This window comes from Sinocyclocheilus anshuiensis, unplaced genomic scaffold (assembly GCF_001515605.1).
Source record: "Sinocyclocheilus anshuiensis isolate Anshui unplaced genomic scaffold, SAMN03320099.WGS_v1.1 scaffold579, whole genome shotgun sequence".
NCBI lineage: Eukaryota > Metazoa > Chordata > Actinopteri > Cypriniformes > Cyprinidae > Sinocyclocheilus > Sinocyclocheilus anshuiensis.
This window is the reverse complement of record NW_015551075.1, coordinates 479,626-494,485: the sequence shown is the minus strand read 5'-3', so window position 1 is coordinate 494,485 and position 14,860 is coordinate 479,626. Positions and strand designations below refer to the sequence as shown.

General features: G+C 34.7%; 1 protein-coding gene across 1 annotated transcript in view; it reads left to right on the top strand.

The window, feature by feature from the left end:
* Nucleotides 1-14,860, top strand: part of LOC107662317 (leucine-rich repeat serine/threonine-protein kinase 1-like) — a 109,504-nt gene that overhangs the window by 83,768 nt on the left and 10,876 nt on the right. Inside the window, exons 29-33 of the mRNA XM_016452303.1 lie at nt 1,531-1,725; nt 2,839-2,990; nt 8,936-9,053; nt 10,320-10,436; nt 13,523-14,418. Of these exons, the coding sequence (XP_016307789.1) occupies nt 1,531-1,725; nt 2,839-2,990; nt 8,936-9,053; nt 10,320-10,436; nt 13,523-14,418 (1,478 nt within the window). The remainder of the gene's footprint in view (nt 1-1,530; nt 1,726-2,838; nt 2,991-8,935; nt 9,054-10,319; nt 10,437-13,522; nt 14,419-14,860) is intronic.

The window sequence follows — 14,860 nt, the reverse complement described above, 5'->3', positions numbered from 1 at the left end:
ATCATTCAGTGGTGTTTCTCCTAGTCTCCTAAGAGGCATTTTAATTCATCAGTGATTAATGTCATTGCTAATCGAATCATTAGCGTGATAGCCTTTTCACGTGAGATATCTGGACTCAAGATAGATTGAGAGTAAAGAGTTTCTGTAGATGTGAGTGTGAGTGTGAGTGTGTGTGTGTGTGTGTGTGTGTGTGTCTCAACTACAAACTATTTCCTGCTCTTTCACATGCCTGCTCTGTGATGTCATATCAGGCTACCAAAATTAAAGCGAAATGTGGAAATGTGCCTTTTTTTTCTTTGTGATGGCAAAGCCAAGTGCCCTAAAAATACAGTCCCGGATTGACACGGCTCTCGTCAAAGCTCATGGCCATTTATGGAAATGACCTAGAAAGACGTTTAATAGAAATATGTCTGCCGAACAAACCACAGGAGTGTGTGAAGTACGATCTGCTGTGTCAGAAATCATGACTTCATTCTTTTGTTAAGTCATCCTTTGCTTTTCCGTCTCTCCTCCCTTCTGGCCTCACATTTCACCATCGGCATAAAGTCCAGGCCACATTTTCACTGCAAAAAATGATCAGTATTTTTAATTTGTTTTCCATTACAAATATCTAAACATTCTTATATCAAGTTACATTTACTTAAGAACAACTTTTACAACAAGTGGCTGAAAGTATGAAATTTCTAAATATTAATTTTGTCATTAATTTTGTTAGTTTGTGGCTGAATAAATCAAATCTGTTGAATGAAAAGTTGAATATTGCATCAATTTTTACTTTTGAAGAAATGTGTTTCAAAAGAAAAATCACTGCAAATATCTAAACATTCTTAAATCAAGATACATTTACTTCATTTAAGGAAAATGGTTATTAAATATACTAAATTCTACTAAATAACAAGATTATTTTTCTTAGTCAACTGGCATATTTAAACTAACATTTTTTTTTGTGCATTTTTTTTTTTACTGGGAGAGAAAGTCAATCAATTAGGTCTATTAGATATTAAGTTTTGTTTTCTGCATGAAAATTTATGCTTAAAAAAAGTTTATGCTTAAAATAAGGATTATTTTTCTTACCCCACTGAGATAATTTTTCTTGTTTTAAGCATAAACTAATTTTCATGCATTTTTCAGAAAACAAGATTGTTTTTCTTTGCAAGTAAATGTATTTTGATTTAGGATTTTCTTTTTTTTCTTTTTTTTTGATATTTGCATTAGAAAATGGGACAAAAAGTCAGAAAATGATTTTTTGCGGTGCTGCTTATTTTTCTGGCCAGGAATTGCACACACAGACAGGACGAAACCAGATGTTTATTATTGTTTTCATTTATCAGATTGTGTCACAGCCAGAAAATAAAGTGCAATGTTCAGCTCAGCTTGTGGAGATCTACAGTAGTTTACTTGCTACCTTGCCCGGCAAGACAGGGAATTGCATGGTGCAAATTGGCTGTAAATGAGCCACGGGTCGCCTGAAACTGTTAAACAGCATTACGGTGGGTTGCTGTTAGATGACGGTTGTCGTCGGTGATTCAGGTGGACATGTTCTCGTACGGCATGGTCCTGTATGAGCTGCTGTCCGGCCGCAGACCGTGCATGGGTCAGCACCAGCTGCAGATCGCTAAGAAGCTGTCTAAAGGACTCAGACCGGCGCTGGGCAGCCCAGAGGAGGTGCAGTTTCACTGTCTGCAGACGCTGATGCAGGAGTGCTGGGACACCAAACCAGAGAAGGTACAACACGCACCTGTCTTTACCTAAAGATGCATTCACAATGAAAGACCGTTGATCGCTGGAGCTTCTCAAAACTCTAGCATATAGTTCAACTGCTCAACTTTGTCACACCATTACTGGTCGCTGTTGATCATTGTGTTCCTGTAGCATGAACAGTAGAGCAATGCATTTTTGATTCCCAGGGAATGCATGAACTGAGAAAATGTATTTCTTAAATGCAATGTAAGTCGCTTTGGTTAAAAGCATCTGCTAAATGCAAAATATAAATGTCACGACAAATGGTTGTCCTTGTGAACGCCCCATAATTTTGAATTTAATATCGCTTTTTTACTTGGAAAAAGGTCAAATTATTAAAGTCAAATGTGTTTCAGATGGTATTTGTCATTGACTTTAATGACAAAAATGGTGAAATATAAAAGAAAGCTCAAAGGCAACAATGCTGAAAATGTATATATTAATACAGAACATACACTACTGTTCAACAAACTGGGGTCAGTACATTTTTTTAAAGAAATTAATAGTTTTGTTCAGGAAGGATTCATTAAATTGATCACAAGTGACAGTAAAGACTTTTTAGAATGTATCTAAAGATTTCTATTTCAAATAAATGCTGTTCTTTTGAACTTTCTATTCATCGAAGAATTCTGAAATAAAAATGTATCACGATTTCCACAAACATATGAAGCAGCACAGTTATCAACATCAATAATAATGAGAAATGTTTCTTGAGCGACAAAGCAGCATATTAGAATGATTTCTGAAGGATCATGTGACACTGAAGACTGGAGTAATGATGCTGAAAATTCACAGGAATAAATTACATTTGAACATATATTCACATAGAAAACAGTTCTTTTACATTGTAATAATATTTCACAATTGTTCTGTTTTTACTGTATTTTTGATCAAATAAATGCAGCCTTGGTGAGCAGAAGAGACATTACTAAAAAGTCTTACCAACCCCAAACTTTTGAACTGTAGTGTACAGTATTGCCTTGGTGTACAGCATATTAAAATAGACATAAACCTGAGACAAAAATAGTCATATTTTACCAGCAGATGTTGTGAAATAAGGCATGTGTCTAATAATGTCCTGTCCTGCGGTGGCTGTAGCGTCCCCTGGCCGCTCCTCTCATGAGACAGATGCAGGAACCCAGTTTTGCTTGTCTCAGGTACCTGCTGCCCTGCCAGGAACACAGTCAGCTCTTCTTGTCCCCGCTGCAGGGCCACAACGCCGTCTTCTGGGATGGAAACAAAGACGACAGGTGTGTTTTTGAGAAAGCACCATGCTTTTCTTGCATGCTCACGTGGCATTCTTGTCAAATTGTGCTGGTATCATGTCGGTTTGTGCGTCTGGGACTTTGATTTTGTGGCTCTGTTCTAAAAACCTAATAAGCCAACTTACTGTCTGTTGTCTACACAGACAGCGGTCTTCTAAGGGCACTGAAATGTAACCTCATAGATGACTGATTTGGATTGCTCTACAGAGGTGGTTTCAACTGATTTCAGTAGCGTTTGGTTTTAGCAGGTTGATGAACTAATGACTTAATACTCTACACACAAATATTGGGTAAATAGTCAACTTTTAGTAACAAGGAGCATTCTTTATAGACACTTGAGTTTTAAGTATATTTATAGTTCATTTACATTTCTCTCACTTCATTCTAATGTTATTTTAGTGTTTTTATACATTTTTATAGTATTTATTAATATGATTTAGCTTTTATTTTTATATTTTTCATTTTAGTTTTAGGGTTATTTTTGTATTCTATATTGATATAAAAAATATTGCATAAATGTTCATTTTTAGTAATTTTTTTGTACTTCAACCTAAAATTATTTTATTTCCGTTAGTTTTCAAGTTAACATTTAACATTTTGTAACTTAAATTTTTTTATTTATTTATTTGTATTTTATTTTAGCTTAATTTCGGTTCACGAAAACAACTTTTAATGGCATATTTATTTACTAGTTTTATTAAAATTTTGAATTACCTTTTATTTTTATATTTTCATTTTTTTTTTTTTTTTTTTTTTTTTTTTTTTTTTTTAGCTTTTGCTTTTTTGAATATTTCTATTTAAAAAAAAATTTCAGGTTGTTTTAATAATTTTAGTACTTCAACTTATTTTATTTCAGTTAATTTTCAAGGCAACATTTCTAATTTTTGAAAATAACATTTTTTTAATAAATTTTTTTTCCCATTTTAACTTAATTTGTTTAACGGCATATCTATGTACTAGTTTTATTACTATTTTGAATTCGCTTTTATTTTCAGTTTTCATTTTAATTTAATTCTTAATTTTTTTTTTTATTATTTTATTATTATTTTTATTTAGTTTTCGAGTCAACATTCAACTAAAGCTATTTATTTATTTAGCTTAATTTCAGTGAACAAATTGTAATGGTTTTGGTTTTAGTTAACAATAACAGCACTACTGCATGTGACTGTGATCTAGAATTTGTTCTAAATGAAGGTTTTGGAAAAGCATTCGTGTCATTAGTGTGCATGTGACTCCTTAAATTGCCGTCTACGTAGGCAGCTCACTAGGTTTTGGAACAGAGCCTGAGTCTTTTCAATAATGAGGCCGAAAGGCCAAAGAAAATGAAGTACCAGGTTTGCACTTTACAGAAATCACCCTGGTCTGCCGGTACAAGCCCCACACCAGCCCGTAATCACCCTTTCACTCCATTTCCCTCATTTAAACGCTCTCCCATTTTTTCTATTTACCACCAATTTGCTCCCCTTCAGACCTCTGGCTCACTCATATAAACACCCTCATTAAAATCATTCAGGAATCTAATTTTTCCAGCTTCCCTTGACGCTCTCAAGCCTCCTTTAAAAAATATGACTCATTTTAATATTCATGAGCAGGTATATAAGAGCTCATTATTATGCACGATGCCCCACCAGGCTGATAAATGCCCTGTGATCTACAGCCAGGCTCATCTGATCATCGGCCGCTTTGTTTGCGGGCACTCGATCCTACAAGACTCTTCGACGAAGTGGTCGCTTTTATCTCACGGCACAGGTGTTTGCAATTACCAACGGAGCAGACGTAGATGTGATGGAGGGTCTTCTAGTACGTCATCGTGGCCAGAACAATGAAGGCTTTTTCTTGGGTTAATCATAATATTAGGTTGTGCCTCCTACCTAGTGCCCTGCTCTTAACATGGCCATGAGTGCCTTCAAATAAAGCCAGTATGCTTTGAGACGGTTAAGCAACAGCTGGAAACACCTGGGAATATCAGGGAATTTTAAAGTTGTGATTTTCAACTTAGGAGTTAGTAAAATTATTATAGAATATATAATTCATTATGTACATTACAGTTCCAGAGTTTGGGGTCAGTAAAATGTTTTGAAAAAATGAATATACTTTTCAGTGATGCTTTAAATTGATCAAAAAAATAACAGTAAAGACATTTATGAATGAATGAATGAGGCATTTATATATTATATTTTTATATATTTTTATATATATTTATATTTCAAAAATATGCTGTTCTTTTGAAGTTTCTATTCATCAAAAACCTGAAAAATTATGTCACGGTTTCAACAAAAATATTAAGTGAAGACTGGAGTAATGATGCTAAAAATTCAGCTTTGCTTCACAGAAATAAATGATATTTTAAAATGTATAAAATTAGAAAATGGTTATTTGAAATTCTACTTTACTGTATTTTTTACCAAATAAATGCAGCATCTATTTCTTTGTTTGTTTGTTAATAATTTTGTAAAAATTGAATCTAAATTTCAGTTAATGAAAACAAATGTTAAAGGGGTCATATGTATTTTAAAAATAATGTGTTTTTTGAACATTAAAGCATGTCAACATATTCTGTTACACCAAATACACCAAATAATGATCTTTAAAAAAAGCATCATATGACCCCTTTAATGACGTATTAGTCATTCATAGTACTGGTTTTATTAATATTTGGAATTAGATTTTATTTATTTATTTTAATTTTCGGTTTTCATTTGAATTTATTTATTTATTTATTTTTAGTTTTTGCTTTTGCTTTTTTCATATTTCTATTTGCGTTTTTGTTTATTTTATTTCGGTTTTAGTAATTTTAGTACTTCAGTCTAAACTTTTTCAGTTAGTTTCCAAGGCAACATTTCAAATTTTTGTTAGTGTAATTAATTCATTTATTTATTTATTAATTTGTTTTGCTCTAAAGTAATTTATCTGGTCAAAATTGACGTTTTTTGAGTGTTTATGTAGGAAAAATTATCCTTATCTTGTAATCAGAGATAACTGGAGCAGTCATGGAAATTGATTGATAAAAAGAGTAGAAACTCTGCTGGAAAACCCTGCTCGAACCAGCCTGAGCTGGTTTAAAATGGTTTTAGCTGGTTGAATTTGGCCTCCCATCTTTGTGAAACAGCCTGATCAGCTAAAAAGTGCCAAAAACCACCCTAAAACTGCCTAAAGGACCAGACTGCGAGACCAAACTAAGCTGTTTTTCTGGTCCTGACTGGTTTGAGTTGGCCTCAAAATTCCAAAAAAACAAGTGAAAATGGAATTCCAAAATTCCTTTAAAGCCAGCGAATGGGCTTTCTAACCAGTCCGGGAGACCAAACCAATTTAGGCTGGTTTACAGTATTTTATTTTCAGCAGGGAAGCAAACAAGACATCAAAAAAGCAGGCAGTAAAAGCTCCATGTGGGTTTTTATGATCTAATGACCCTCTTGATCATCGGATGGCCTACCAGCAATATCCTGTAAATGATATTTTAAGTACATTAGCGTGAGGTCGGCCCGAATCGCTTTATCACCGCAGCCTTTATTTGTCCAAGTTTGACGTTGCCAATTAGATTATTGCGGCTTCACAAGCAAAACGGAAAAAAACGGAAACACAATAAACAACTTACTAGGGTATTTGGATCCGAAGTGTCCGTAGTTGAATTACAGGGTGCGTTTGTGACGGGTTGAATCATTTGTGTGCGGTCACAGCACACCATCAGATAAATGACTCCGCTGATCAAGTAATGAATCACTGTTCAGCAAATGAATTAGAAGAATATATAAACCTGCAAACCGGCCCACACTGCTGAGAGCCCTGCTCCTGCAAAACAGCGTAATGTATAATAAATGTTTAGATTAAAGGCTCTTCATAAATCATACGCGGCTCTGAAATCATTTGGGTTTGTACAACATACTGTGTTCGTACAAAAGAACAAAAGAGCCAGGAGTAACAAGACTTGTGTTGTGTGCATTAGAGGCATCAAGCGTCATTATTACTGTTAGATAAATATCAAGAAATTAAAAAAAAGTAATATTTCCAGGCCTTGGTAATATCTTTGAAAGTTGTTGTTTTGACTCTTTTGCAAGTAAACCACCCAGAACACCCTTGCCAGTGTTATATTTATGTACTACTTTTTTTAATATTTTGAATGAGCTTTTAGGTTTATATTGCCAGTTTTCATTTTAATTTTAGTTAAACTTTTAGTAATTTTATTATTATGTGCTTACTATTGTTATGTGCTTTTCTGTTTTTTATTAGTTTATTATTAATATTTATATTTATTTATTAATATATTTGTTGTTTTTATTTTAAATATAAATAATGTTTATATTATATTTTATTTCAGCTTTATTTCAATTAACAAAAATGTTTTTAATTGTTTTATTTTAGTGACCAGTAATAGCCCTGAGAAAAGCACCACTCACAGTTTCTTCACAATATTTATTTAATTGTTTGTTTGTTTATTTTTCATTTATTTGTTACTATTTAGATTTAGTTTTTATTTCAGTTCTATTTAGTTTTTGTTCAGTTTGAATTTGTATTCATATCTAGTTTAAGTTTGCCATTTTAGTGCTTCAGCTTTATTCTGTTAGTTCCCAAAAACAACATTTGTCATTTTTGTTTAGTTTTTAGTCTAATATTTATATTTTGTGTACTATTAATATGTGATTCATTTTAGTGCTTCAACTTAAACTTGTTTCATTTAGTTGGTAGCATTTCTAATTTGGTCTCATTCAAGTTTTAATCTAATATTTAGATTTTATTTCAGCTTTATTTCAGTTAACAAAAATGTTTTTAATAGTTTTAGTTTAGTTAACAGTAATGACCCTATAATTTAGGTTAGTTTTAGTTGTTTTATTTTATTTATTATTTTATTTTATTTCGATATCTATCCATCCACCCATCCATCCATCCACCTATCCATCCATCCACCCATCCACCCATCCATCCATCCACTTATCCATCCATCCACCCATCCATCCATCCACCTATCCATCCATCCATCCATCCATCCATCCATCCATCCATCCATCCATCCATCCATCCATCCATCCATCCATCCATCCATCCATCCATCCATCCATCCATCCATCCATCCATCCATCCATCCATCCATCCATCCATCCATCCATCCATCCATCCATCCATCCATCCATCCATCCATCCATCCATCCATCCATCCATCCATCCATCCATCCATCCATCCATCCATCCATCCATCCATCCATCCATCCATCCATCCATCCATCCATCCATCCATCCATCCATCCATCCATCCATCCATCCATCCATCCATCCATCCATCCATCCATCCATCCATCCATCCATCCATCCATCCATCCATCCATCCACCCATCCATCCATCATCCACCTATACATCCATCCATCCAGCCACCTGTATCCATCCATCCACCCATGCATCCTTCCATCCACCCATCCATCCATCCGTCCACCTATCCATCCATTCATCCATCCACCTGTCCATCAATCCATCCACCCATCCATCCATCCATCCATCCATCCACCCACCTATCCATCCATCCATCCATCCACCCATCCATCCATCCATCAACACCCACTTATTTATATAAACAGTTTGGGTTTGTCATTTTAGTGTTTCAACTTTTTTCAGTTAGTTGCCAATGCAATATTTCTCATTTTAGTCTAATGTTTTATTTTATTATATTTTATTTCAGCTTGATTTCAATTAACAATTTTTTTTTAATAGTTTTAATTTTATATTTAGTTAACAATGATAACCCCAAGAAAATCACCACTCACATTTGCTTCACAATTAATTTTATTTTTTTATGTTACTATTTAGGTATTGTTTATTTTAGTTTTAGTCTTTTGGTTTGGTTTGTAATTTTAGTGCTTCAAAATTTGGATTTCATAACTGCTGTGTCCCAAAAGACACATTTATGTTTCTCTGTGTGTGTGTGTTTGTGTGTGTCCTACAGGAATTACACGGTGGTAAACTTGGCCAAGGGGCAGGTGGTGGTGAAGCGGATGCCATGCCCGGGAACACGTCTGAGCTGCCAAATGAAGATGGAGAACAGCCTGTGGACGGCCACTGAGGTTCGTTCAGCTGTCAGTCGCGGCATTCGGTTCAACAGCGCAGGATTGTTACCAAGGAAACAGCACTAATGAATAGATGCTGAGGGCGTTTGGTTCTCACAGTAAAGGAGATTGTTGTAACTTATGTCAAACCAAATGTTTGTTGCACAAGTCTTGTGTGTAATTTATCCACCATTAGCAGAACAGCGGAAATAATTACCATTTTCAGACAGGTTTCCTGAACAAACTGATGTTTCTGCCCCAAACTCACAATATTAGTTGAGACTCTCCCGATTCTGATGCCTCTAGGTTAAGATTTTAATCATTTTAAGAGATGTGTTTAATCACTACTGTTCAAAAGTTTAGTTTTTTTTTTTTTATTGAAAAAATCATAGTTTTATTCAGCAAGAATCCATTAAATTGATCAAAAGTGACTGTAAAGATGTTTAAAATGTATCTGAAGATTTCTATTTCAAATCAATTCTGTTCTTTCTATTCATCTAAAAATCCTGGAAAAAAATATTGTATCAGTTTTCAAAAAAAACTAATACATGAAGACGCACAAGTGTTTTCAACATTAATAACAAATAATAAATGTTTCTGGAGCCATAAATTAGCATATTAGAATGATTTCTGAAGGATCATGTGACACTTTATACTGGAGTAATGATGCTGAAAATTCAGCTTTACATCACAGAAATAAATTAAATTTTACAATATATCAAAAAAATAAAAGTTATTTTTAAATTGTAAAAATATTTCACAATAATACTGTTTTTCTCCTGTATTTTTGATCAAATAAATGCAGCCTTGATGAGCAGAAGAGACTTCATTCAAAAACATAAAAAAATCCCAAACTTAGAATAATAGTGTATTTGAAACATAGAGCACAGAATAACTGTTTAAGTATTTCAACTTCAAAAATTAGTGCAAATCACCTTTAAAATGGTGTTAAAATTTAGTCTGTTTATATTGTTTTTTTTTGTTTCAAGCATTAAAGTGTAAGAATTATATTGCAATCACCATCTTTACTCACAAACCATCCGAAGTAGTGCATATACCAAGAAAAGACACATGCATTTTAATGCAACACAATGACAGCATGTGCAAATGCTTTATTCAGTGAACGTCTGGTGGAGCTGAACATCCTGAAATTCATTTGGTCCCAGTAAGAAGTCCCAAAAATGGTTCTGAATAAGAGGCATGTCTCGATTCCCAACCCTGTTTGTAAGAGAGCAGCAAATGAATGGAGATGTTTATCTTGATACCTTGTTGCCGTTTCTGCAGGAACAGGAAGTCTTTATCTACAGCCTGAAAGAGATGTGTCCCTTGAGTCACCCGCAGAAACTGCTCTCCTGTCCGGCTGTGGTAACCTGTCTCTTTTTACTGCCCGCCAGGAAAGAGGTCAGTGCCCCGGCGTGCAGTCATTGTCATGTAAACTATGCTTATTCTGATCATGTTCTTGTATGTTTTTTTTATTTCTTGGTTTAGATATACAAAGTAAAAAATATATATCAAAGGGATCTCCTCAAATTAAAGGAATAGTTCATCCAAAAATGAAAGTTTGCTCACCCTCAAGCCATCCAAGATGTAGTTTGTTTCTTCATGGGAACAGATTTGGAGAAATGTAGCATTACATCACTTGCTCAGCAATGGATCCTCTGCAGTGAATGGGTGCCGTCAGAATGAGAGTCCAAACAGCTGATAAAAACATCACAATAATCCACAAGTAATCCACACCATCAATTAATGTGTAGCATTGCATCACTTGCTCACCAATGGATGCTCTGCAGTGAATGGGTGCCGTCAGAATGAGAGTCCAAACAGCTGATAAAAACATCACAATAATCCACAAGTAATCCACACCATCAATTAATGTCTTATGAAGTGAAATGCTGCATGTTTTAAAGAAATAAATCCATCTTTAGTGTTTTAAATTTAAACTGTTGTTTCTGGTCAAAATATGAGCCCTAATCCATAATAATGCTTCGTCCAATTAAAAAGTCCATCCCCTGTTGTTCTCTCACATCAAAATCCACCCACATTTTTGTTTGGAGCTGTATTGGACTGTTTCTGCTTGTAAACGGTGCTTGATCTCTGCATAGTTCTCTCCTGATTCAGACAAAACCACTTTTCACTGGAGAAAACAATTTTATGAATATATTAGCAATGGTTTAAAGTTAAAAACATATTAATGATGGATTTGTTTCTTACAAACATGCAGCTTTTCACTTCACAAGACATTAATTGATGGACTGGAGTGGTGTGGATTATTGTGATGTTTTTATCAGCTGTTTGGACTCTCATTCTGACGGCACCCATTCACTGCAGAGCATCCATTGGTGAGCAAGTGATGCAATGCTACATTTCTCCAAATCTGATAAAGAAACAAACTCATCTACATCTTGGACAGCCTGAGGGTGAGTAAAATTTCAGCAAAATTTCATTTTTGATTGTTAAACTATTCCCCTAAGTATTAAAAACAGTTAACAAGTGCCAAAAAAAATCTCTAAAACCAGCAAATCAGACTAAATTGTTGGCCAGGTAAGAACAGCAGGCTTGATATTTTAGGTGAGTGGGCAGGCTTTTCTCATTCCGCTCTCCAGTCGCTGTGATCCAGGTGTTCCCGCTCTCCCTCTCTTCAGCGGACGTCCCAATGACAGATTCAGTCCTCAACGCTTCTCCAAACACACTCTTAAATGAGCCTCGCTCCCTTTGAAGTGCCCTCTGTTCCCGCTGTCCATTCGCTGGGGGTCACTGACAAACTGGATGTCAAAAGCAGTTGTGGAGATCAGGGAAGGAGCACGCAGCTGGTTTGGGGCTGTCAGGACGGTTTTAGGGAGGAAACGCTTTTAGATATGGCACTTGTTCAAAAATGCATGTGAAGGCGGACTAAAATATTCAGATGTTGTTCATGGTTTGACAGGATGTTGTTTGGTTTTAGTATGATGATGTGCATTTGTGAAGATCCTCAGACAGCCAGGCCATTTAGAAGTTAAATACATCAGGACAGTTCACAACAGAATTGATAATCTGCTTAAATTATTAAACAAAGTTACAGAAGAAATGTGTGATTTCTATACGACTAGTGGCAACAGATGAATTGCAGAAATAATGTCTGTCTTCTGTTTTTGCTCCAGTGCAGAGGGGAAATTCTGCCCAAAAGGCCAAACCAAAAAATGTATGGGACAAAAAAGCTAGAGATGATGTGAATCAACCATTTCAACTAGAGTTCATCCACATGTACATTGTTTGTCAGAATGGAGCTGAAGCTCTCAGAAATCTTGTGTTGAAATATGCAGCATTTCGAGTTCATAGCAGACAGAATTTCCAGATTTATGTCTTATGCATTATATGCATTTTCTGAGTGACAACTTATTTCTTGTGATCTCGACATGATGGAAAAGTAAGTGTTTTTGGCTGATGGGGGAACGTTTTAGAAATCTAGTTGAAAATGGTCATTATTCTGGTCATATTTTGTTTTGGTGCTGCTAGTGGTGAGGACCATACAAACTTACACATTCTATTCTATTCTATTTTATTTTATTTTATATTTTATTATTTTATTTTATTTTATTTTATTTTTTTATTTTATTATTTTATTTTATTTTATTAAAAGCTATTTTATTAATAATTATATTAATGGAAGCAACTATTATTATAATAAGTAAAAATTAATATAGTATTACTTAAAAATTTATTATTATATATTATATTATTGTATTGTATTGTAATCTTATCTTGATATAATATATAGATTTACAAATGTTATTTACAAATAACATTAAATTTAATATTCTATCGAGTAAACATGTTAAATTATTATATTAATAAATAATTATATTAACATAAGCAGATATTGTATTACGTAAAAATTCATAATACAGTAGTATATAATGTATTATGTTACATAAATATATATATATTAGTGTAACATGATATATATAATATAACTATTAATATGGTTATTTAGTAATGTAATATTTTTACATTAATATATGCAATATATATATAATATATTAATAGGCATGGAGGAGAAACAATAATGTGCAGTATGTGGAAAATAATGTTTTTTTTAACCTTAAACCGCATAAAAACATTTCATTACACCAAATACACCAAATAATGTTCTTTTTAGCAAAATCATATGACCCCTTTAATAAATGCAATATATATAATATATTAATATATGCAAAAATATTATATTAATAAATAACTATATTAATGTAAGTCAATAAGTAAAATTCCATAATATAATATATTACATAATACACTTTTTATGTTATAATAATATATGTTTATACAAATATTAATAATTATATTAATGTGAGTAAATATTAAATATTATACAAATATTTATAAAAATGTGTTATATTAATAAATAATTATATTAATATAAGTAAGTATTATTGTATTAAGAAAAAACATTTAACATAATATAATATACAGTAATATAAAACATTTATTGACGTTATGTCCTTGTGTTTCAGTCTCTCCCGCAGGTGTTCGCTGGCATGTCTGACGGTCTCGTGGTGGTTTATTCTCTGGTAGACGACATGCCTGTCGAAGGTGAGACTTACATCTGCTCGCACACGATCAACAAGCATCTTCTGAACATGGAGGACTCGGACCCTCGGCAGCGTCCGTACGCCGTGCGCAGCATCGTGCCGGTGCACTCCGGATCAGAGGTGTGGTACACTAACGGCCCCGGTGTGCTGGTCATCGACAGCCTGGCGCTTCAGCCCATCCGCCGCCTAGAGCCGTATCTCCCGCCGTCCTGCGTGCTGTCCATGGTCTCGTCTGCCAGCTGCTGGGGCGACGAGGCCGTCTGGTGCCTGGACGATCACACCAACACACTTCTGATGTATCACGCCGCCAGCTACCAGATCTGCGCTACATACAACTGCAGCGACGCCAACCCGCTGCGGGACGTTTTCCCCGTGCAAAGGCCGGCCGGGGTTATGACCCCTGTGACCCCTGATCCTGATATAGACGAAGAGTCTCTTCCGGCCACCCTGGAGCCGGTGAAGGTGACGGTCACACACCGCGAGGACGCAGGAACACAGATCTTGTGCCAGCAGGACTCGCTGGATTACTGCTCCATGACGTCCTCCGGCTTCAGCTCAGAGCAGCTGGATCAGATCGGCCATTTCCCTCACATCGAGCGCTCCAGCTCGGGAGCACTCAGCTCTCTGACCAGCTCCAGCAGCATGCCTTTATCCGCAGACTTCGAGGAGACGGACAGACCGCCAGACGAGCCGGTTTCACCTGAATCATGTCCATCCAGGAGCGCAACAGATCCAGAACTAGCGGCTCAAAGCCACACACCAGCGCAGCTGAAGGCCTTGAACATCATTCCTGTCAACAGCACCATCTGGGTGCCCAGGTACGACTCGCACTTCATCATACCTCTCAGTATTATTATTAAAAAAAAAAACATGATTATTACATTTAAAAATACTTAAACTTTGTTTTTGTTTTTTATCTGTTTATTGAACTTTACAATAATAACAGGATACAGATACAGGAGAATCGTGAAAAAATATTTTTCCCCCCAGAGGGAAAAAAATAAATAAATATATTACAATAATAATTTTTTTTTTAATTAATTAAAGTGTAATAAAACAAACTAAATAAAACATAAAAAATAAAATAGAAAAAAACTCAATACATATTGTAAAACAAAGAATGTCTAGCCTAATGTTTCGAGTATAAAATATATATTGGAGCATTAAATTTTAGACATTTCGACCATTTATCAAATGCATGCGGGTCAAAGACGGAAAAGGGTTTAAGCATAAAAACAATAAGTGTAATACTGCTTTAAA